At 40.2% G+C, this 24373-nt stretch overlaps 3 protein-coding genes across 7 annotated transcripts; 2 read left to right on the plus strand and 1 right to left on the minus strand.

Moving 5' to 3' along the window:
- Positions 1-336: 336 nt before the first annotated feature.
- Positions 337-11830, plus strand: LOC117432215 (cytosolic carboxypeptidase 2-like). 5 transcript variants are annotated; one of them, XM_034053796.3, is made up of 23 exons: positions 337-430; positions 1246-1287; positions 1744-1807; positions 1972-2088; positions 2592-2780; positions 3363-3470; positions 4270-4417; positions 4755-5537; positions 5784-5943; positions 6364-6490; positions 6611-6711; positions 7000-7130; positions 7255-7278; positions 7396-7462; positions 7884-8009; positions 8141-8218; positions 8424-8534; positions 8797-8875; positions 9254-9457; positions 9745-9781; positions 10167-10393; positions 10769-10862; positions 11173-11830. In XM_034053796.3, the coding sequence occupies exons 2-23, from the start codon at positions 1252-1254 to the stop codon at positions 11522-11524; spliced, it is 3363 nt and encodes a 1120-aa protein (XP_033909687.3). In that variant the 5' UTR covers positions 337-430; positions 1246-1251; the 3' UTR covers positions 11525-11830. The 5 variants fall into 5 exon arrangements, with proteins under 5 accessions (XP_033909687.3, XP_058858228.1, XP_058858226.1 ...); XM_059002245.1 differs by lacking the exon at positions 1246-1287 and having other exon boundaries at positions 348-430; XM_059002243.1 differs by lacking the exon at positions 337-430 and having other exon boundaries at positions 848-1287.
- A 588-nt stretch (positions 11831-12418) lies between these two features.
- LOC131701844 (basic phospholipase A2 VRV-PL-VIIIa-like) lies at positions 12419-14559 on the minus strand. Its single transcript, XM_059002250.1, has one exon. The coding sequence runs from the start codon at positions 13072-13074 to the stop codon at positions 12466-12468; it is 609 nt and encodes a 202-aa protein (XP_058858233.1). The 5' UTR covers positions 13075-14559; the 3' UTR covers positions 12419-12465.
- A 1894-nt stretch (positions 14560-16453) lies between these two features.
- Positions 16454-23669, plus strand: LOC117432229 (mitochondrial carrier homolog 2-like). The gene is made up of 13 exons (XM_034053823.3): positions 16454-16608; positions 18278-18362; positions 19787-19893; positions 20273-20299; positions 20441-20497; positions 20921-20978; positions 21208-21259; positions 21355-21414; positions 21526-21619; positions 22276-22323; positions 22423-22490; positions 22790-22865; positions 23372-23669. Exons 1-13 carry the CDS (start codon positions 16522-16524, stop codon positions 23456-23458), a joined length of 906 nt encoding a protein of 301 aa, XP_033909714.3. The 5' UTR covers positions 16454-16521; the 3' UTR covers positions 23459-23669.
- The last annotated feature ends 704 nt before the right edge of the window (positions 23670-24373 follow it).

The raw sequence follows: 24373 nt of genomic DNA on the forward strand, positions 1-24373 counted from the left end.
TTATTTTTCTGCATTGCATAAAGTATTAAATGTACATGATTTCCATTACATGAAATATTAAAACGTCATGCTTTTTTAAAAAAAAGATTAAATATAATTAAGTGATGTGTTGAAATTATTGGCAGCTCACCAATAAAACAGCTGAGAATAGCAGTGTGCCGAAATAAGAACTAAATAAATATTTTAAAAAGCCATTTCTTATGCGTGTTTGTATTGATAAATGCATATTTATCCTATTTTGATCATAGAGGCAGTCTTGTTATGTATGAGTAAAGTCTGTTGTGGAGCTCTGCGCCCTGGGTAACCTAGAGACGGCGTTCTGACGTCAGTTGCCTAGCAACAGACACCAGAACGGCACGATGTTCTGGAGCGAGTGATTTTGGACTAAACACATTCATACACTGAGATTTACGTCGAGATTTTTTTTACAGTGAGTATTGAACAGCTTATTGCATTATACACAGTGATCACAGTGCACTTGTTTATTTATGGTGCAGATAATATTTCTAACCGCAACCGTCAGCAAGATATGGATGTAACTTAGTGCATTAATAATATGCATATGTATATATATATATATATATATATATATATATATATATATATATATATATATATATATATATAATTTCTGTACGGTAAAATAGGAGATTATGATCTGAATATCCTTGAAAAACGGCTTTTATGCACTTCTATTTAGATCCCCCCATTGCAATAAACCGGTAACGGACCAATGCTGCAAAAACTAAAGCGTGAAAAAACATGTGTACAATTTCAATTCTATTCTCCTAACATTAGAAAACAATGCCACGCTTTTCGCAGGGATGTATATGTTACTTGCATATGTTGGAAGTGTATAGTGTAGATAACGCAGGGGCCTTGTCTACAGTGTATTCGCAACTACGACAATAAATAAACACGATAGAAATTACTTTTCTCGCAGTACCGCCAGTCCTGGGAACATTGCAACAACGTGGCATTTTGAGCAAACATATATTGCATTTTCTACTAGACTTTAAGGGGGGTTCAAGGACTGGTTTTGTGGTGTTCTTGCAAAACCACTGACTGAGCGTGTAAACAAACTAGCGGAAGTCTTGTCTAGGACACCAAGGATGTATTTTGTAGCGTGGAAAAACTGAACGTGATTTTTGGACACTGCCTGTAGCTTTAAGATACTGGCCTGCCATACTGGAAGAGTAAACAGCTTGTTTTGTTTTGTGTTTGTTTGTTTCTTCTACTGTTAAGGGTAACATGTGTCCAGCAATGGAGACTGACCCTGAAACTGAGGTGAGTATATAGCAAGAGAGAGCGCCGCCCCCAATGGGAAATAAAGGCTTGCCGACCGAAACCGATCAATTCACAATCACTGCGGTCGAGAACGACGTCATCGGAGTGTGATCAAGCTTTTGATTGTTTTTGATGATTTGCTGAGGCACGTTTTAAGTTCGTTTTCAAGAGAGGCACTTTCTGCCTACAGTAACACCACAAATATGACGCGCTTCAAAATACAGCCACTTTAACTAGACTGCAGCTGCAGTTCAACTTGGCCTTTTGTTATACAAAATGATAGGAATGAGAGTATTGTTGTTTTTTTTTTGCCAATCACATGTTGTTATCTAGGAAATCTTTGTAATGAGTAACTGCATTTACATGTAGGCAATGTGCCTAAGTATTTTAGTTCTATCTAGAAGATACTTAACTGCTTACACAACCACTCTGATTTTGTTAATAACTCTATTTTAGGTTTTTTATGACCCCTATGAGAGCTTCATGCAACACCACCTTCAACACTATGGGCTTTTCACTGGTAAGGGATACTGTGGACTGGGGCAGTGTAGTGCTGTGGCTACCTATCACCATACACAATCTCTGTATCACAAAACGTGCTGTGTGAGTGAATAGTTGTCCTGATTCATTGATGCCCTTGTGAATCGTACCGCCCCTAAAATTTAATTTTTTAATTATTGATAGGAAAGAGCTCTGGGTACCAGAAAAGTTTTCACTACATCGTGTCAGAAAACAGCTCTCCGGACAGCAATGACTCTGACGTCGAATGTGATCACAAGGAAGGACAGAAGAAAACACCCTGTAAGCAAACGATAAATGCTGTGGTACATAATCTAGTCAACAGATACATTTCAAGACATTTGTTGATGGCTGATGCATAAAAGATGCTTATTCATCCAGCTTTATCTTCTGCGATTGTGTAGTTTTTTGATCCCAGAGAAAGCTTCATGTTGGTATGTTGATAATAGGCTATGGAAATGGTACCCCCATTCATACCTACAGAAAAGATAGATATGTGTTTTTAGTCTAGGTTATGGGTGATACATTTCCGTTGTGGCCCCTCTAACCTTATAGAAGCCTTTTTAAGAAGTACCAAATAGCAACACAGTAATGCAGGTGAAATGCTTTTATTTTATGTTATTTAACTGTGAACAAAGTGACCACAAAATCTAGTTATCTTTATGACAGTTTTTGCTTTGTTTTTTAGCATTTGTTTCAAGCCACGATAAGGTTAGCAGCACCGTAACTCTTTTCAATTGCGTTTAACTTAGTATGTCTGCATGTGCCCTTTCTCTCTCCCCCAGATTCTCTTGTGCTGGAGCAAGCCCTGCTGAGGACAAGGCAGCTTGTGTTTGATTTCCACGGGGGCAAGCAGGTTCCACGATTACGAGAGCCACGCAGTCTGTTCGCCATTCCGACCAGGAGCGGCCCGCTGCAGCCCGTCCATTGGCCAATCGAGTGTGAGGTCATCAAGGACAAAATAGAACACATAGGTAACGGAGTGCATGGGCTTGTGGACTGACCACGTCATGAACATGCAGGGTGTTATATTATTTAAGAACAACTCCCCCTAAATCTGACCAAAGGAATGTGGTCGGTCTGAAATGACCCAGTACTTCAAAAGTTCAAATATATAACAAAGATGTATTAGGAACACTATATAAAAACTTTGGTAAAGTGATGCAGTTTATTGAATTCAGAATAGCTGGATGAATAAAGAAAGGATTCAGTTGTTATATTTTCATTGTAGCTTAAGGTGCATCATGTTTTCTGTGAAGTTTATTTGTTTGGGTTCTATAGCTAAGAAACGGTTCAATTAATACTGTTATATACGCAGAAAAAAAGAAGTATGATTCTTTTCACAACATTGTTCACAAAGTAAATAGATGCTGGTAGATCATACAGAGTAACACCATTTTGTAATGAAAGCAAAACGAAAACAAAACAGCAAGGTGCTGCATAGTGTACAGTAGTGTATTTAAGAAGAAGCTTTTTTTCCCCCTTTGTGCTAATGATTAAGAAACTGTGTCAGGATGTGTCACATGCATTTCATTTGAGCTTGCTTCCCTTTCCAGAATGGGTGCCACCAGAGCCGGAGGAGTTTTACCACCTTACTGGCTATGAGCGAACCCCAATGTGTGTGGGAGATGACAGAGGCAATGATGTTTACTCCATAGACTCAGGTACTGTATACTCATTAATAAAAAGCTACTACAGCTTGGTACTACTACAGCCACACTAGTACTGTACTACTTAAGTCAAGTTCCAAGGCTTTGTAGTAACTTTATTTATTTATTTTTAAAGTGGCATGGTACTGAATTACAAATGTAATTCAACAGTAAACAAGAGTGAATTTCCAATTTTGTCTGAGTTGGTAGAAATGCGTTTTTTTTTTTTTTATGGAAAGCTGCAGTACAGTTTATATTCACGATGGCTTCATGTTGCCTGGCACGTTCTCTGATTTATCAGGAAGAGGCACAGTCCGAAATGCAATAAACAGGGCTAGTGAGGTGTGTGCTTTAAACTGTGTCACTGTGTTTGAATAGAAAGACATCACGGATTGGTTGCTATGCTGACTTTCCTCTGGTGAGTCTGTGACAACAAAAAATAAGCTTTGTTTCAATCATCAGTCATTTCTTTACATATTTGCTTAAGGTAAAGCTGCATTCAATGTCTTTGTAATAAAGTTAACATAGTTTTAGATTTAGGAACTGAAGTCTCCTGCTGAACAAGGCCCAATAACCATACAGCCTGTATAGCAAAACAGAGGATCGGTATAGATATCTGTGTTTGAAATGAATTAAATTTTAGACCTTTTTGCTAACGCAGTGCTGTGTGCTCCAGTATCTGGAAGTCTGATTGAATGGGGCCATAAAATCAGTAAATAACACTGTCCATAAAGCGCTTCAGTATTTATTGATTGAATCCACCCTGCAGCGCAGTTAAGAAACTGGCTTTGAATAACCATTCCCTGTTTTACAGCCATGAAGAGTTTTTATTTTACTTTTTCCCGTATTGGAGGCTGCCGAGGACCAATTAAGGAAGCCGTCTGTCCGAAGGGAAAGGACGACAGCAGTCTGGTGTTTGAGTCCAGGTTCGAGAGTGGGAACCTGCAGAAGGCAGTGCGGGTGTAAGTGCACTTCTCACAGAAACACAAACCCAGCACTTCCTGACAACTTCTGCATGCAATGCTTTCGTTAACGATAAAGAGGGTTGTTTGGCCATTGCAAAAGCGTGTCTTGCATTGTCAACTAAACAGTTAACTTTACTTAAAAAAAAAAAAAAGTGAGAAAGTTAGTAATGTGATCCAGGTGTTATGACATATGTTGTTAAGAAATCTTATTATCTATCGTTAACTTTTTCTTATCTATGGTTAACTTTCATAACGTACTCATGGAGACCAGTTTTCTTTCGTTCTTTCTTTCGTTCTTTCTTTCTTTCTTTCTTTCTCACATTTTGCACAGCAGGGGTCAGCACGACTACGAGCTGACGCTCCGGACTGACCTCTACACCAAAAAACACACGCAGTGGTACTACTTCCGGGTCCAGAACATGAAGCCAGGGACGACTTACAGGTTTACTATCGTCAACCTGATGAAATCCAACAGCCTGTACAACCTGGGCTTGAAGCCGCTGCTGTACTCTGAGCGGGAGGCCCATATCAAGAAGGTGGGCTGGAAGAGGACTGGCAGCAACATCAAATACTACAAGAACCAGAGCGGGCAAGGCGGGCAGGACCTGTACTCCCTGACGTGGACCTGCCAGTTCCCTCACGAAAACGACACCTGTTATTTTGCACACTGCTACCCCTACACCTACTCAGACCTGCAGCGCTACCTCGCAGAAGTTTCCAGCGACCCTTTGAAGTCCCAGTACTGCAAGTTTCGGGTGCTGTGCCGGAGCCTGGCCGGCAATGTGGTATACATCCTGAACATCACGTCGCCGTCCTCGCCCCAGCATGCCAATGCGGTGAAGAAGGCGGTGGTGGTCACCGCCCGGGTGCACCCGGGAGAGACCAACAGCTCGTGGATGATGAAGGGCTTCTTGGATTTCATCCTGGGCAGCTCGAATGACGCCCAGCTCTTGCGGGACATGTTTGTATTTAAGGTGGTCCCCATGCTGAACCCGGACGGCGTGATCGTGGGGAACTATCGGTGCTCACTAGCCGGGAGGGACCTTAACAGGAACTACAAGACAGTCCTGCGTGAATCTTTCCCTTGTGTCTGGCACACCAGGAACATGGTGAAGAGGTGTGGATGCTTTATACAGCTTTAGACAGTTTTCCCATCAGCCAGCCTATACAAGAATAAGATATGCAATAAAAAGGCATGTAGACCTAAATAACAAGCACATTTTGATTTTAAGGTTATCCAGTATAGAATTCCGTAGGTAGTTTCTCCTATCTTAAACACTGAAATTTCTCCTGATACAAGAATGTATTCAACATGACTGCTGGTCATGGTACAGCTGAGGTTGACTGATTTTGTTTCTGGCAGGCTAGTTGCTGAAAAAGAGGTTGTTCTCTACTGCGACTTCCACGGGCACAGCAGAAAGAACAACGTCTTCATGTATGGATGCGACAGTAAAAATGCCCCCTCACTGCGGCTTCACGAGCGAGTCTTCCCACTCATGCTGAGTAAAAATGCAGCGGACAAGGTAAGAGGCACGTGTTACTGTGAGCAAGCAAAGCAACGAGGGACTGACTTTAATTTCAGTAGTCTAGTTACAATGCTTTACCTTTCGTATTTAGTGCTGAAACAATTGTTATCCCCTCAACTGGCAACTGTTTTATGAAGTGCAAAATAAAAGTACTGCACATTTCATAGGGAAAGTCACACTTCCCTCTGTGCTAGGTTGTTTCCCAAAGTATCCATCTGATGGCGGTGGTATCTTTTGCAGTACGTAGCAAAATTAAATAATTGTTTATTTATTTATTTATTTTTTAATACACTTTCTTACCAAAGTACTGTTGGTCCGATCAGGCTCACAGGCAAACCTGTATTCTTTGAGCTGGGTATATATCGCACAGACGCTTCATAGTTTAGTCCTCTTCATTGTTTGATTCATGCTTTTCAGTTCTCCTTCAAGAGCTGCAAGTTCAGAGCTCAGAAGAGTAAAGAAGGCACAGGGAGGATTGTGATGTGGAGGATGGGAATCCCCAACAGTTACACCATGGAGTCAACCTTCTGCGGATCCACTCTAGGTAAGTAAGAACTCTATAAGCAAGTTCAGTAAAAACAAAAACGATAAAACAACTTTGCATGAAAGCAGGGAGCCAAATGCTCTTTTGCATGCAACATTTCAAGCATTTCCTTTTCACCAGGTGGTAGAAAGGGCACCCATTTCAGTACAGAGGACTTGAAATCACTGGGGTATCACTTCTGTGACACACTGCTGGACTACTGTGATCCCGATCCATCCAAGGTGAGGGTTTGGCCGTTTAGCACTTATTAACAACTAGGTTTATAAACTGTAGGGATGCGGTACTGAGATTTACTGTTCTATTCAAATGCCCCTTGTTACTCTTTGTAAGTGATCTTACTGTAAGTGTGGCAAATGAATGGCTGCTTGTATGAACACAAGCACTCAGTGCTGTTTAGGAATATCCTCTTCTGCGGAGTGCTGTTCAGTTCCTTGGTTTGCTTGTCCTGACATGCCTCTGGTTACTGGCTCCCCTCCTACCTCTGAGTTTTGGGCTCTTCCCTGCTGCAGTTCAGCCAGTGTGTGATCGAGCTCCGGGAGATGCTGCAGGAGGATCTGCGCTTGAAACTGCAGAGACTCGGCAGGGAGATCGATTCCAACGCCAGTCTGAGTGACATCTCCTTGTCTGACATTGAGTCCAGGTCAGTACTTTCCCAGCATTTCACTCCTTATATAACTCTCTCAAGAGAGCATGTGTGTTTTAACTATTGGCACATCGTCGTCCTCACCGTTTTGTGTTTTCGTTTTATTTATTAATGCCCGCAGTCAAAAGGAAAGGAATACAGACTGGTAAGAATAGAATAGAAAAAGTGTGAGGATTCTTCGTATGAATTAATTCACTGAAGCTCCTTCGCTTTTTATCTGAGCAATGCTCATCATAGCGACTCTGTTAATGTGTTTTCACAGCACAAGCGGTTCCAACAGCACAGAGTCGGATGGTCTCCCTATGCATTTAATTAGCCTTTGTCACCAGGTAAGTTTGTTCATTTTAAGTAGTGGCATGGTGAGGTTTATTGCTCATACACACCCTTAAAGTGAGTTGAGCTGAAAGCTGTGAATGAATGTAAGTGATCTCTTCTAATTCAGGGGGGCACCTGCAGAATATATTTGATATGCCTTTAGTTTGTAGTTTGAATGATGTTCAAGGGTTTCTGTAAAGAGTCTAACATTGCCTTGGCAGAGCTAGCTGCATTCACCCTAACCCTTTAAAAAATGTTCAGCCAGTATAAACTTATCTATAATATCACCAACTGACTTTTTTTAGAAACTGTTTTTATGTATTTGCTGACATGGCGTCAAATGAAAGAATAGATTGTAATCATCTTTATAATTTACTGTACAGTTTATTCGACCTGTTAAATGAATATATTTGTGAGTAACCTATTGTAATGCAGTTTAAACAGAAGAAAAAACTCCTGAGAACAAGGAAGGAGAGGAACAAGTTGCGTCAGGAGCGTGACCGCTTACAAAAAACTGTGAGAAATGATAACAACAATGAAAACACCACTAGAACTGCTACGGTAAGCACGCACAATTCACTGTATTAAAGACTGTGAGAACTGGGAATTATCCACATTTGTAAATGGAAGAATCCCTGATCTGCAAAGTAATCATTTGTGTGTATTGTTGTGTGTAACTGGTGCATTTCTAGGAGACTAGTAAGAAAGTACAGAATGTGACCCAAGAGAAACCAGGGGGAGGAAACAGCCAGGAGAAAAAGAGCGAGAAGGTAATGCATATAAAGGGTTAATAAACTGTGGCATGGCGGTGCACAGTAATTAAAAAGGTTTACCATTATAAATGTGCACTGTAATGTTTCAGTGTACCATGCTTCCCCCATGCTTCTAGTATTTCTTGAACTAACTGATCTGAAGCTCAGAATTCCTGTGCTAATCAAGTAATCCCTGTCTGATGACAATGCTTGTTTTATTTAGAGATACAACCATAAAGAACGCTCTTCCACAGTACGTGCTTGGATTCCACATCCATCCACTGGAATCGCCATAATCGGGGATAACAGTCTGTTGGAAAGCAACCAAGAAAAGGTAGATCATTTTGAAACAATTGCGTGGTTCTATCCAGTATAGGCAAACCCTTGTCTCAGTCCTATAAAGTGTGATGCTCTGAACTTTCAACTCTATCTGCCCTGACCATAGGATCATACAAAGTATAGAACAGGTGGAGCCAACAGAGTTAAAAATCTAAAACATTTCAATCATAAAGCTATTCAAATGGATATTCACTCTTTCAGAATAAGGTTTCCAGTAAGAAATGAATTAACGTTGTTAATTGTTCTCTTTGATACAGTATACGTATTTGGAATCGGTGACTTCTGCCTATCTTCGTAGTGGCGTGCTGCCCAAAGCTTTACTACAGACTGATGCAGGTACTTACAACAAAAACCTTTCTAACGTTAAGTATGGAGAGTAATCTAACAAGTCAGGCTTTATGTCTACCTTATAAATATAAATGTTGGCTGGCATTTCTGTTGCTGTTTTTCACTTCACATATGCACCTGCTATCTTTTTCTTTGAGTAGGTGAGTATCAGCTTTCATTTTCTAATATATAATTAAGAATAATTAAACAGCATAGCTCAGAGTAATGTAATGCAATTTCCATGTTACATCAACTGACTGATACAAGCCATCTGATACTAATATGACTGTATCAAATGTATCTTCACATGCCTGCAGTAGAACTTTTGTCTGGCGATTTATGTATGTATTTATTTTATTTTTTTATCAACCCCTTCCCATCATTTAGAAGAGTTTGAATGGAGTGGGCAGCACAGTGTTCCCGTGTCACACCACCATGTGAGCAGGCAGCGACGAACACTCCCCATGAGGTCGATCCAGCAGCATGGCTTGGGCTTGCTCAGCAAGGAGGGGTCCTGCCCAATCAGGCTGCACCCCTGTCCATTTGACTCCCTGCTGCTGGACACATTGACACAGCCTGATTTCAAGAGAGGTACGGCTTCAGGAGCGAGCTCCTGTTTCCTGAAGTACAGTGGTCTCTTGAGATCGGGGTTAGAGGTCTATTTTCAGTTCAGCCCTCTTAGGTTTATTAAGTGTTAATGTTGTTTATTTCTGGGATCATCTGTAAAACTGACTTTCAAAAAGGATATTTGAGTGCAGCAGCCACGCAGGACTGCTTTCTCCTGTGCACATGCAGTGCAACAGCAGAGCTGGCCCAAAACAGGGTTCGGATCGTGAAGCTTTTTCAAATTTGTAACTGTTTTATTGTTTCTTTATTAGGAATATCCGCTTCTAGTGGAGATTTCTCTTTACACAGGTAACCATTTAAACTCTGTATCAGCCTCCAATGCTGTATTTGTTTTATTGTTATATATATATATATATTACTTTTAATTTCAGAGTAGATCAGCATCTTCTTACTAACCCATGATGTTGTAGTTTGAGATAAGATGAAGCATACAAGTGTCTGTTTACACATATAAAAGATTGCCAAGGTAAAATAGTTGCATAAGAATTTTGCAGCTTTACCATACCTTTCCATTCTCACACTTCACATTTACCCATGTGAAACATGCTGTTGTCTTACCATTCTTGTCTGTTCTTTTACTATTCTTATATGCTTTTAAAACTGCATGATTTACGGGATTTTATCTTATTTTATTTACATCTTAATCCTGTTTCCTTATTCTGAACCTGTACAGATCTTCCACTCTTCGGTCAAGTACGGTATTGCAAAGCAAGGTGGTTCCTGGTGTTCCAACATTCAACAGGCTGCTTGTCTTCAGGTCATCACATTCCTTAGGGACGTTGGCCTCCAGCCAAGGGTCAGCTCAGGAACCACAGATGCAGCCGTCCAGTGGAGCTACCAGCTGTAGCTCAGAGACCATTGAAACTGGCATGAGGATGAAGCTAAAACCTGGCATTGCAGGTACTTTTACAAAACAATAAAAATGCACTTATTCCATTCACTTTAGAGGTCTCAGCATCTCACATTATTTTATATAGGGTAGCAGTATGGAGTAGTGGTTAGGGCTCTGGACTCTTGAACGGAGGGTTGAGGGTTCAATCCCAGGTGGGGGACACTGCTGCTGTACCCTTGAGCAAGGTACTTTACCTAGATTGCTCCAGTAAAAACCCAACTATATAAATGGGTAATTGTATGTAAAAATAATGTGATATCTTGTAACAATTGTAAGTCGCCCTGGATAAGGGCGTCTAGAAATAAATAATTATTATTTTGAATCAAAATACATTTTATTGTTTGACAACCGTTAAATATTTAACCTTTTTTCCCCCCTACAAGACTTTCCTTCTATGGAAGAAACGAGTAATGACAGAGGACCTCCTAAGGACGCCCACTGTTTCCTCCCTGGTTTGAAAAACCTGCATAGGGAAATGTAAGGATAACATTAAAACCAATCATTCTACCTATAAATCCTTTACATTTACTTGCATTTATATATATCATTACGCTGCTTTTGCTGTGAAAGTAACAAAACACTTTCCAATTATCAAAATGAAACATTTAGGACAGGAATTGAATTTTAAAAAATGACTTGTTTGTATTCTAATTTGTGTAATATTTTGCATGCATGGGTGTGCTAACCCTGTCATGCCTTGTTACTTAGAAAGATCACTGGGTCTTACAGAAATTGCAGATTTTTGCATTGAATTGTTAATAATGTCACATGCCTTATATTTCCACAGGCCTTTCAAATCCATCTCTGAAGAAAAAGCTAATTTCAGTCCCTTGACAAACTCTTTCTCTCTCAGGCCTCAGAACGAACTGCAAAGGGAAAAACTGCAGAAACTACAAAAAATGACTTTGACAACAGCAGGAAAGCTCCCCCCTCGGAGAGGAATAAAGAGCAAACCAGCTGAAGCTCATGGCATGGGACAAGAGAATGGGGTGGGGAAACAGGGCAGGGCAGGAAAGCTGCAAGGCCCCGTTTCAGGTGACCCAGAAGATCTTGCTCCAACAAACAGCAGACAAAGCTCCTTGCTCGAAACTCTTAAACTGAAACTGTCATCTGTCAACCTGAGGGATGAATGTGATTAGAAATTTGAATCTGGAAGGTTTTAGGTTAGAGCTGGATTCTGTTGAGTCTTTGACAGGCTGCTCTCTTGTAAACTGCAGGTGCTAAGACTACATTTTAAATTCCAATAGCTTTGAACAGGGCTCGATGAAAGTTAACATTTAAAATGCAGGTAATCATATATTGACTTGAATTGTTCAAAATTACTGGGCCAATTGTTTATTTATTTTTGTATTTATAACGTTTTGCCAATTTAACCATTGAATGTTCTTTCATTTAATATATTTTGTACTGGCAAGTTTTATTTTAGCCGACAGCAGAACCTCACATTGATTTTATGGTAAATGCATTTAAGGCCTGAAATATGTACTGAAACAGTTTTGTGTTATGTTTACCCAATTATCTAGCAGTAACTTATGACTGCAGTGTTTATATTATATTGTGTTTTTGTGTGCTGAAAAATAAAGAAAACAATACTGTGTGTATTTTTAAAAATACAATAGCGTTACAAAAAACTAGCAGCTGTGCCTTCTTTCAACTCTGCAACACTGACCTACTTCCTACTTAAGTGTAGGTGGCTATGAGAAGGTATGCTTACTGAACCCTCACATAAAATACCTAGTAATTAAGATAATCTGGTGACAGGTATTATTAAAACACAAATGATTTGATTTAAACCACTGCCTAGATTAAAAGAACACTCAAATAATTTGCTCATGAGTTTATATTTATTTGCCTAATACACACATCCCTCCAAATACGTTGCAAGTATAGTACAGTCCCTTGTGATAGTTTTAATATTTAACGCACCAGTAATAGAATTTAATATTGTAACATTTTCAAATAAACATGGCTAATATGTTAAGTAACTCACTCCAACAATAACTAAACAAAGAAAGAAACTTCAGGTCACAAGCTCAAAAGAAAACCTTCCTCAATTTTATTACCGTCCAGCTATATGGCTTTATTTGGGGGGCTCTTTCTGGGCTAGGCAAGAACGTGGTGCGTCGCTCAGCCCCAGGAGGGCTCTCTGTACCTCGGTATCGTTCTTACGCCATTGCTTTTCCTTTGGCTCTGTCTCCACCGGGCAAGACTTCATAGGTCCACGACATCTGCGTCTCTTATCATAGTGCATGTATTGAGGGTTTGGTGTGGCAAGAGTCAAACACTCCAGGAACAGCCGGTCACACTCGCAGGCCTCCCGGCCGCAGACGTTTTCGCTTTTGCATTCAGTCCGGCCTTGGATGCACTTGTACTTGTAAGGCATTAACTTCACCCTGTAGCCGCACTTGAGCCTACCTCGGGCATTTGCATAGCAGCAGTCATGCTTAAAGCAGCAGTCATCGTAAAAGTCCATCGCGTCGCCGTACCCCCCAGCTCCACAATAGCACCCATAGCCATTTAGATCGTTCAAGGTGATGTTAACGCTCTTCCTGTAGCACAAAAAAGTCGAGCCCAGGTCTAAAAGACTTCGCTCTTTGCGGACCAGGCGCCGACTTGACGGCTTCACCAGCGAGAAATCCAAACCGATAAGGGCGGCGAAGAATAGGACGACCCAGAAAACACGTTTCATACTTGATGTTGTGTACCAGTTTTAAACAGTTTTCTTAGTTGTGTGTTATTTTTAATCGCCGTTTTGTTATTCCTCTTGGTTTTTCTGCTGTTGTTTGTGATCAATCTGTCCTTAATAGTTTACGCCAATATACAACTAATAAACAGTCTATATTTCCGTGTATATTTCCCCTTTTCAATGTCGTTTTCTTTGAGTTGTGACTTGCACCAGTCAGTCTATAGTTCGTTGAATTTCTTATTGGTTTCCAACTGATTAAAGGTTCAAATGTTGTTTTTTAAACCCCAACGTTCTTAAACGGAAACGTCCCTGTTGTCTGTTTTGTATAATAATAAGATATGGTTGCCAACTGGTCACTAAACCACAAATGAATTGACTTTATTGACCATGTAAAGTGAGTGTGAATTGCGTGAAATGGCGCTAAAGTAATTTAATTGTTTTGCTAACTACCGGTAGTTACCAAAAACACACACCTGTCTGGGGGAGAGAATTACTTACGAGGATCGTTAATTTATATATTTATTTATTTATTTATAGCAGACGCTCTTATCCACGACGACAAGTTACAAAAAATGATCACATTACAGACTTATATAGCTTGCTGATTTGCTGTATTTCTGTGTCTGATTGGGCGGGATTAAATAAATAGAAACTTAACCACAAGGTTAAACGAGAAAGGGTGCGGGTGAGTATAACGACTGAATTGCAGTTTGATTGACAGATGTTATTTACCATAGGCTACACAATTTCAAGCAATACGCTTTTATTACATGTTGTTTTATGATGCTGTCCGGATAGGACCGCAATGAGGCTGTGTGAGGTCCAGTGGTTAAAGAAAAGGGCTTGTAACCAGGAGGTCCCCGGTTCAAATCCCACCTCAGCCACTGACTCATTGTGTGACCCTGAGCAAGTCACTTCACCTCCTTGTGCTCCGTCTTTCAGGTGAGACGTTGTTGTAAGTGACTCTGCAGCTGATGCATAGTTCACACACCCTAGCCTCTGTAAGTCGCCTTGGATAAAGGCGTCTGCTAAATAAACAAATAATAATAATTAAACACATTTCCTGAAGCCGCTCACGCAATTCACACTCACTTACTTGTCGATTTAAAATCGATTCATTTGTGGTTTAGAGGTGAGTAAAAAAAAAGACCTGAGCGTCCAGGTGTCATGAAAGTGTCTTAAATTCGCCCTGATTGGTCGGACTGTATAGGGACGTCACGCCACCAGCCTAGTCGCCACGCCCCTATTTTTGGGGGGAGCTGTCCAAGAATATTTTCTTGCAGGCAAATAAAACATGATAATACTGTGAAATGTGTCAGAATGTATGCAACAGTGTTCACTGCGGTGAATTCAGATTCATGCGCCTGTTTCCTCTGGACACTATTTCACTACATATTTCATGTGGCTTAGATATGAAACAGCGTCTGCTCTCCACAGCGGACAGCTTGCATCCCATCATAATAGACACTAATCACAAACTGAAACTTTCACAATATAGGCGATCACAAAAATAGGTAAGCAGTCATTATACTCAATTGAAGTTTTCTTGGCTACCACGCGAGGTGTTTGTTTTATTATGTTAAATGTCCTCTTGGTCCATACATTCTCTTAAACACTTCTTTCGCGCTTGGGAACATTTTTGGACAGTCCATCATGGGACCCGGACACAACCTGCTTTTATCGTAGAAATAATAACTGCTGTTTGATTTAACGTGAGACAGACACTCCGCGAACTGCTTGTCACACTCACAAGACATCCGGCTGCAAACGCTTTTACCGGTACACACAGTCCGCCCTCCTAAGCACCTGTACCAATACGGCATCCATTTCACCATGGAGTAACACTTCAGGTTAACCCTCGCATGGTCGTAGCAGCAGTCGTGTCGGAAGCAGCATTCATCGTACGGGTCAGTTGGGGTTCCCGAGCCACCTGTCCCGCAGTAGCAGCCGTAGCCGTGGAGTTTATCCAGGTGGATGTCAAGTCGATCCCTGTAGCACCAGACCGTCAGGAGGAGCTCCACAAGACCACGCCTGTGACGGATCAAACCCCGACTTGACTCTGTGTTCTGCGGCCAAGCAACGACGATGGCAAAGGAGATGAGTACGAGACAAAAGCGCTTCATCGTCTGTTCCTGCAACAGTTGCAATGACATTGTCTGCATATTAGGTTATATTATATTAGGATTGTTTGCGCATTATTCGATTTTTGTGAAATCTCTTCCCCAGCTTTAAGTTTCTTGCGCTGCATCATATATTTTTGTGCCGCGTGTTTCTTGGTTTGAGCTAACTTGACGTTGTCTTTATCTGTAACGTTTCCTCAGCTTATGCCTCTCACGAAGTAACGGTTTGTTAGAAGTCAAGACTGTCCCGTTAACTCCCATGTACTCCAGGGTGCCAATTAAATGACTGGAACTATAATTACTGTTACTGGCGGGGTTGCCTTAAAATAAAACAGGGACGTTTTGAGATTCTCTATAGGCGAGGTTAGATTCGTGATTATTGTAAATACATTTTTTATTATATTGAAACTATATGAACTGAGATATTGATGCAGCACAGGAACTTGCAAAGTGGGAGTTAAATGCGCAAGTAATCCTGAAGAAAATGAGAATAATTGTAATCTTTCTCTTTCTCACTCTAAACTCTCAATTACTTAACTAGACCCTTAATTGAACTCATAATTTGCTTAATTAGACCCTTTTTTTTTCAATTGTTCTCGGTTTCTAAAAAGTTGCAGAGTTCAAGGTACTTATAAAATTGCATAGCTAACTGGAAATCTGCAAATGTTTAAGAGCTGAAAACAAGTAAAAAGGTCTAATTATAAGTTAAATTACGGGTCTAGTTAAGTAATTGAGAGCTCAGTTGGAATGAAAACCAGCACCGGGGTTCAGAACCACTGCACCAGGACGTGAATTCACTGCACTTGTAAAAACGAGTAGGGCATTATTGCCAATTAAGGCACTTAATTTAAAAAGCTTGTCACACCTTTTACCTGTAGAGGGGGCTATTGGTCTAATATTGGAATACTGCAAAGCCGTAATCTTTTATTATTGTTATTATAAGAGGTGAAACTAGAACAGAATGCACGTTTTAAAAGTTAAATCATAAGATCGGCTTATATTGTAAGGTAAACTATTATAAATATGTTATAAAAATGCAACTTAAACGCCTCTACGTTTACTCTATTTTTTAAATGGTATTTTATTCATGCATTTGTTTACAAGGGAATCAAAACAGAAAGACTGGAGTTGGTTGCGTTAACTGGGCCACTCATTTTCGGTTAAAGCTTGCTCAAAAATAATGAAATGACCTGATTGGGAATATTTTGGTAAGCTAGAGACGTTTAATTATGAGAGAGAGACCCCATATACCACGTGATCACCCCAGTCACCGTGTCACGTCACACGTCACTCTCCCTTAGTTCCCTTTGGGAAGATAGTTTCTTTCATAATGGCGGACACGTGCAGTCAGATGTTGCTGGGGTCTGGACTCACTGTCCTCTCCCACCCGCTCATGTACATCAAGGTGCTGGTACAGGTGAGACGCTGCCTCCCTATGTTATTATGAACACCTTACATTTTGCACGGAGCTGGCTACACAGTCTTCCACTTCCTGTGTCCTACACAGCTGGTTGGATCTAGTACAACGACTGCTAGGGCTCCTAATTAATACCCTCGTCTGTGTGGGAAAGATAAGCTGTCGTTGTTTTAATGTTTGTGCATGTCGTGGTGTTTGTAACTGGCGTGGCAGTGGCATTTTACTGTGTATCAACTTCCTCTAAATGTCAGTGTGTAATGCCCTGACGTCATAGGTCGTGGAAAGCGAGTGAATCAAAGAGGTTGTTTGAGGCCGGGGCGGTGAACTCGGATTATATTCGTATATACGACAAGTCTGTGAATTACACCTTGAAAAGTAAAACATGTTTATATTGTGAAAAAACAAAACCATAGTTACTTTTCCCGGAAGTGATCTTTTGTATAACTGATGCACACTGCACTGTACTCGCACAGTGACCTTTGGTATTTGGCAGTATTTAAACTGGCACAGGAGTTTAGGTGTGCTTGAGAAAAATACCTGCTTACATTACAATGATCAATATCTATTGCAAAAATTGCATTTTACTAGTTTTGTTTTATTTCTGTTTTGACTGTGTGTGCATACGAAAGCATACATCTGAGAATCAAAACGGTGATTTTATTTTTTCTCGGTCTGGAAAAGAATGAAACGATGCAATGCACATCACTTTCATTTTCACCATTATATAATGAAAACTACTGGCGTTTGTGCTGCTGTCTGAAAAAGCAGCAGTTTTATTAAAATAATAAACTCAGACATGATCATTATGTTTTCATAAAAATACACTTTGGGTGTAAGTATTCCTGTTTTTTCAATTCCTTTTTAAAATCAATTCCCGATTCTAACAAAATTGCAATTAGCAGTGTTTTGTTAATTAGCTTTTCACAGTGGCAACAGGTTACTTTATTGCAAAGTCCCTGTTAGTCGATTAAACTGGCTTCAAATGAAAGCTGTGGAACAGTCACAGCAATTGTGTCTCAACATATCCTTTGAAGGAATTGGAATTTATTTTAATAAATGAAAATGAAGAGAAATCAGAAGTACAGATGTTAATATGTCGCCCAATATTCAAACTGTCATAGTATTGCATTTTATTGTTGCATATCACCATTGAATTCAGACGTCCAGTTAATAATAACTTGCTGGGCACAAATTCAGATGGCTCAGTGCTGATTATATATATATATATATATATATATATATATATATATATATATATATATATATATTCGTGTATTACATCATGTTATGTATTTAAGTGTAGTTCGATTTGTACCTCTTGCTTTTATATTGCCAAACACCTTTGGTTAACCTCTTCTGAGCTAAATGTTTGCCCGGCCGTGGCTACAGCTTTTTTGTCATACTGTGCTGCCAGTGTCACTGTCATACTGTACTGTGCTGTGCTGTCACTGTGTCATGGCATACTGTCATACTGTACTGTGCTGTGCTGTGCTGTCACTATCTCATGGCATACTGTCATACTGTGCTGTGCTGCCAGTGTCACTGTCATACTGTGCTGTGCTGTCGCTGTCTCATGGCATACTGTACTGTGCTGTCAATGTCGTGCTGTCACTGTCATACTGTGCTGCCACTGTCACAAGCATTTAAACATCTCTTCATTTACTCGCAGGTCGGACACGAACCTCTCCCTCCAAGTTTAGGTAGAAACCTCTTTGGCCGGCAGGTGTATCAGCTGCCAGGCTTCTTTGCATATGGTGAGTGTATTGTAAGCCAATAAACCACAGCAAACACAAAGATCACACATTCTGAAATGCATTAACTGTAATTCTTAAGTTTTTATGTTTTTTTTTTTTTTTTTAAAGCACTTTGATGAGGCATCTAGTCCAGGGCTGGTCAAAGGTGACACTACCACTCCTGGTCTTTGTTCCAGCCTGGTTCTAAATTGTTTAATTGAACCCATTAAAACTCCATCCAGGATGAAGTACTCCATTATAGCATTTGACCTGTTAAACCTGGAGTGGAATGACCCTCCAGGACTGTGATTGGACACTCCTGATACAGTGGGGTTAAGTGATGAGCTGCAGGTTAGGTAGAAAGCCTCATTTTACGCTGCCTGGGATTCAAACACATACTAAATAATAAACCAGCTTCTGTTTTGTCTGTAGTGTTCTGACCTAATATAATCCAGTAGCTCCTGATGTATGTGCGTGTTCACATGTAAACCAGGACATCTCCTGCAAATTGGCTTTTGCACCTCAGAATGCATTACAAGCTAAAGAAGCATTTCACAGTCTAGGTCACTCTTCGGATTAATCTAATTATATGACTGTGGAAATGTGTTGGGTGTAACTGGCCAACCTAGGAATCGTGTTTCTATCTAGCACTTTATTAGTGCATATCCATTCAGCTGTCTCCTGTATTAATCATTAAGCCTGCAGTGTGTGTGTTTTTTTCCTGAGTGCTTTGGAAGTCATGGATGGTATAGATTTCTGTGCAACAAGTGTGTGTATCTGTCCATCTGTTTGGTAATGTGTGTCAATAATGGAAACATGGGAACTCCCATTGGAAATTGCACAGGAGCCTGGTGTAATTGAAGACTTCAGTTCAAGAGGTTCTAAGCATGTATTTGGAAGCAGAAAATAGAATTGTGCGGTTTACCCAAAAAGGGTGTATGTTTTACAGTGTACCAATTAGTCGCACGATCTGGGCAGCGCCTTGTGCATGATGGTTCTATCGACTTGTTCTTATTTTTATTTCTACTAAAGCCGCCTAATGTTAGGACAGGGGATGCAATGGGGGAAATCGTCAGATCATTGAAGGAAGTGTGGAGGAAAGGGTGTTGTGTATGGCAACAGCATGTCCCAGTATCCTGTTTGCACTTGGAGTCGTTGTCGCCGGTAAAGATGTTAACTGTAACCCTGCTGTCTGCCCCTATCCTGGTTATTTAATACATTTGTGTTTTAGTTCTGGAAGTCAGGATGCATCTACCAAAAAAAAAAAAAAAAAAAAAAAAACATTTTAGAAATACACCGCCATGTATATACAGTAATCCATGTATTATTTGTGTCAGTTTTGCAAATGGTTGCTGTCAGGTTTAAGGCTCAGGTGCTTTTAATTCTGTTTGTTTTGTTTCTGTTAATGATGAACCTTTTGTTCAACTTTATTATTTTTTGTATAGCTAAACACATCGTGAAGATCGATGGGAAAGCAGGTCTGTTTAAAGGCTTAGCTCCAAGACTGTGTGCTGGAACCATTGGGACCCTTGTTCACAGCAGAGTTATACAGGTCAGAACTCAGCATTACAAAGCAAAAGCATTGTGACCATTTACAATATGCATCTGAACTTGTATAGTAATGGGTGCATTAAGTGCCTGTGCGTCTCGGATCACTGATGGAATCTGCTCTGAGCGGAACTGAGCACGCTGATAAGTGGGTTCTTTTACTGAGCTGCTCTGAGCGACCCACTTCTTTAACGCTGTAAAACCCCATGTTTCAGGAAGGATGCAAACACATGAATGTTAAACTTTATTGTTATGAAGAAACGTGGTTACCAAGGTCATCCACAGTGCTGCAATCTATGGACATATCTTATAGGTGTGTCTGTATTTCTTGTACATATCTCTGCTACTCATTTTAATGTTATATTCGTCTCATTCTCTTATAGAACTACCAGAAGGCTGACAAGACAGAGGTAACACATTTCTTTGAATCTGCTTTTTCTACTCTGTCTGACCAAAACCTGCAGCATTTAAGTCTGAATGCAATATTTTGAAACACCGGAACTAGCTGCTAGATGTGACAAAATATGTATTTTGATGAATTCTCTCTCCAGGAATCGGGATACAGCCAGAAAGAGGACTTGTCATCTCTACAGCAGGTTGTGAACGAGGTGAGAAATCAGTTTGCGTGGTTGAATTAATACTGGGAGTATCGCAAACCTGTAGGAAGGCATACATCGTAAACCCAAGCTACTGGCAGGGGGTTAGCAAAATCATTTGTATGAAAAATGTGTTTACCATAAACATCTTTGTAACTGATGCAGCAGAAGGTTAAATGCATGCCTGTTTTTTTAAACATTTTATTTTATATAGCTGAACCCATATAATGATTGATAGGAAAGCAGCTCTGTTTGGATCAGTAGACTAACTATGTAAAAAATGTACATGTAGTATTAATACTGTACTTAAATGCAATTTGACCAATAGGATAACCACTCTAACACACTGGGGCCTTGGTCAATGGGAGGCTATTGTACCAGTGGGCTCTAGATTTCTAAATCAAGTTAATAACATTTTTTTCCCCCCTTCCACAGACAGCCAGGGAGATGGTGGCACGTTCTTGTGCCACGATTGTCACTCATCCCTTCCATGGTAACTACAGTCTTATTGGTTTAAATCCAAACCGTTTACATTTTAGACTGGGATTAAATAAAAACGATGGCGCCATAAACTTTAATTTAATTCAGGCATTAGTTTGTCCAATATTTTGCTCTCTCAGTTTTTGCTTATTTTTGCTTTATTGGCAAGCTGTAAATAAATGTTTGCTCTATTGTGCGATTGCATCTATACCTTATTTTCTTTCCTTTCTCCTCTTCCCTAGTGATCACTTTAAGATGTATGGTACAGTTTATTGGAAGGGAAACCAAGTACAGGTTAGTGGACCCACAATTCTATTAAAAACGTACAGCGGCCGCTCAGAGTTTAAAATATTCATTTTTTCTTTTTTTTTTTTTTTACATTTCCACAGCGGAGTGTTTGACTCGGTTTTAACTATCTACAAGGAAGAGGGAGTCTTGGGATTTTTTGTGTAAGTACAGTAATTGCACATTCCAGATTTGCATATTCAGCCCCTATGATTAGACAGAGGTGTTCTGAGGATGCCCGGTAAAAAAATGTTTTGCACATGTTCTCGTTCCAGTGGTCTCATTCCCCGCCTCCTTGGCGATGTCATTTCCTTGTGGTTGTGCAACATGCTTGCTCATCTAATAAACACTTATGTATTAGACAACTCTGTGAGTATATTCTGGGTTTATTATTATTATTATTTTTTTTTTTACAGTAATACAATTTGAAGTGGTGAATCTAGAATTAGTAGAACTGGAGGCTGTAGAGCAAAGCACTGCTCACCTCAAGTAAGCCTAGAGGGAGTGGTTTAGTCTCCGTACCGATACGATCCTCGTAGGCTTCTGTCTTGAGGCTGCCCAGAGTGCTGTACTGGTTGTGGTTTGTCAACTGCCGTTTACAGAAGGCTAATTGTTTTCACTTGAAACCAGCCTGAGGTGGATTCAAACCAAGATCCCCAGTAATGAAAATGAAAGGCTGGAGGGCTTCATTATTAACTGCAAACACTTTGGGTTGTGGGTCAATCTGGCCTTGGTGATTGTATCATGTGGCTGAAAAGGGCAGATTGAGAAAAGGAAGGAATACAGGATTCCTTTGAAAAACATCATCTTTCCTGTGCACTGTGAGAATCCCTTACTAGCTCAGAATAATCAGAATTATTATTTTTATTGAAAGGGTACTCTACATTTTTTAAGATTTTGTGAAAGCCACAAAGCTTGATTTAACTTTTAACCCGCCTTTAATTATGCTGTTAGGAAAACAGGGCTGTACCGTATTAAAGGTGTTGCTGTTTTATGATTTGTATTCCTGTTTGTTTTTGCTACAGATGTCCCATGTGGGGGAGATAAAGAACTGCTCCCAGGCTGTCACAGGGGTACGTGAAATCAGAATTGAATTGCATTAAAGAATAACACGCTGTTGTGAAATGTGTGCATTCATCTAGATTTTTACTTTTCCATTTCTTTTCTTCCAGTTCTTTGCTAGTATGCTAACCTACCCCTTCATCCTGGTATCAAACCTCATGGCAGTCAATAACTGTGGGTAAGTGATCAGACTGATCCCACACGGATTCAGCCTAGCTTTTAGATTGACAGAAGTACCAACTTGTTCTTAAAAGATGTTTCTCTCAGAAACCGAGTTGGTTTGCGTAGTAAATGCAGAGAACTACTAAGATGTGTTGCTTCGATACCAGCCTCTAGTTGCAATGTACAATTCCAAGGTTTTTTTGTGTCTCTTATTTATGTGACAGTTGTTTTCCAGTAATATTTTGTGTGCATGGCTGTGCTCCACGTGTGTGGTGTAGATCTGTCATGCGCATGGTTTGATTTGTCCTTCTCCAGACTTGCCGGTGGCCTTCCTCCAAACGCTCCTGCTTACCCCTCTTGGGTTGACTGCTGGAGGACTCTCAGCAGAGAGGTAACGAACAGAAGTGCTTCTTTAGGAATGGTTTCTATATAAAATAACATATAGAAAGGAGAACGGTATGGGTATCTATAAGGGGTGTAACAGTACACTAATCTCACAGTACAATACATATATCGCAATCTGCATCACGACACACAGGATTGGCTACATGTATGATGTATAATAAGGTCAAATGGTAATTTTATTCCACGTACCACACTAGACAATTGCAGCCACATGTACCTGCTCCATTGTTGAAGCCTGAGAGTGAGATCCATAGCTTAATGAAATCTTAATAGGATTTTCTGGCAAACATTTAGTCCTCCAAAAAATAGGACATTTCTTGCAGGTGTTGCATAGCCAGACATTTCTGTGACATTTCTTTATTGTACAGGATAGACAATAAATAGAAGCACTTGTATACATTTTACTGGCCAGAGTTTTTACAGTGCGGTCCTGACCTGCAGTTGAATACCGGTGTGCAGATTGTTGATGCTGACCTCCGTTTCATTTTGCAGGGTAACATGAGCAGAGGGAACAGCCTGTTTTTCAGGAAGATGCCTGCGGGGAAGATGTATGCAGTGGATCAGAAAAGATTTTTTTAAATAAAAGTGCATCAGAATAGAGTCTAATTGTAAGAAGTATAAAATACGATGAATGGAAATGAATTTGGATTCTTTGTATGAATTTGTTTACAATAATGTATTCGAGAGAATTTCTTTTTGTAAACAACGTGTTCAATCTTGGAAGCAGTTAAAACCGTTATGCATTTTATGAAAATGTTGAATGGCTTTGATTAAACGTGTAAAAAATGGATTTACTTATTTAAGTGATTTTGTAGTGTTTAAAAATACGACTGAGATCTCCCTTTTCTATAGATTATCGTGTAAACGCTGTTTTGGGAAGGAAAGTGAGTCTTTCCTCCCTAAATTTGTTATACCTCTGGGATCAGTCTGAGCAAGTGACAGCTTAATTTACTTGCACCACCACAAGAGCAACGAGAAGCGACTGAATGCCATCCTGTTCCACAACCACCCAGAGCAGCTTGGTTTCCCTGAGTTTGTCGGGCCGTGCCTGCGAATTGAAATGTTCAGTAGATGCTAAGCGAGGACGAGCTGTGCATCGGTGCACTGGTCTGATCGGGATTGCTTTCATTCAGAAGCTACTTGTGATGGGAGGAGGAGGGGATACAAAACATCTCTGTAAACGTTTATAAAGAAGTTTCTTCTCAAAAATGACAAGCAGTATTTGTTAACATGGCATGACTGACCGGGGTCTGGTGGTTAATTCCAAACAGGGTTTTATTTAGTGGCCTATTAGAAATGATTGACCGTGGCTTCATCTTGGACCCAGCTCCACTGTTACGAACGAAACCTTCCGTCGAACCTTCAAAGTAAGGCAGTGCTCGTGCAGGAGTGGTGTCTGGATTTCAGAGTGGTGTTAAGGCCGGTTGCTAATGCTGAATTGGGAGTTCACCCTGCTGCTGCATATGCAGTAACAAACCTGTGATAAACAATGCA

This window comes from Acipenser ruthenus, chromosome 27, assembly GCF_902713425.1.
Source record: "Acipenser ruthenus chromosome 27, fAciRut3.2 maternal haplotype, whole genome shotgun sequence".
Lineage (NCBI taxonomy): Eukaryota > Metazoa > Chordata > Actinopteri > Acipenseriformes > Acipenseridae > Acipenser > Acipenser ruthenus.

Excerpts from the sequence above, each read along its gene's own strand:
- LOC117432215 (XM_034053796.3), top strand. The coding sequence starts at position 1,252 with ATGTGTCCAGCAATGGAGACTGACCCTGAAACTGAG. Across the intron at positions 7,463-7,883 it reads TAATTAGCCTTTGTCACCAG|TTTAAACAGAAGAAAAAACT; the intron begins GTAAGTTTGTTC and ends ATTGTAATGCAG. Across the intron at positions 8,876-9,253 it reads TTTACTACAGACTGATGCAG|AAGAGTTTGAATGGAGTGGG; the intron begins GTACTTACAACA and ends CCCATCATTTAG.
- LOC131701844 (XM_059002250.1), bottom strand. The coding sequence starts at position 13,074 with ATGAAACGTGTTTTCTGGGTCGTCCTATTCTTCGCCGCCCTTATCGGT.
- LOC117432229 (XM_034053823.3), top strand. The coding sequence starts at position 16,522 with ATGGCGGACACGTGCAGTCAGATGTTGCTGGGGTCTGGACTCACTGTC. Across the intron at positions 20,979-21,207 it reads TGTCACTCATCCCTTCCATG|TGATCACTTTAAGATGTATG; the intron begins GTAACTACAGTC and ends CCTCTTCCCTAG. Across the intron at positions 22,866-23,371 it reads GGAGGACTCTCAGCAGAGAG|GGTAACATGAGCAGAGGGAA; the intron begins GTAACGAACAGA and ends TTCATTTTGCAG.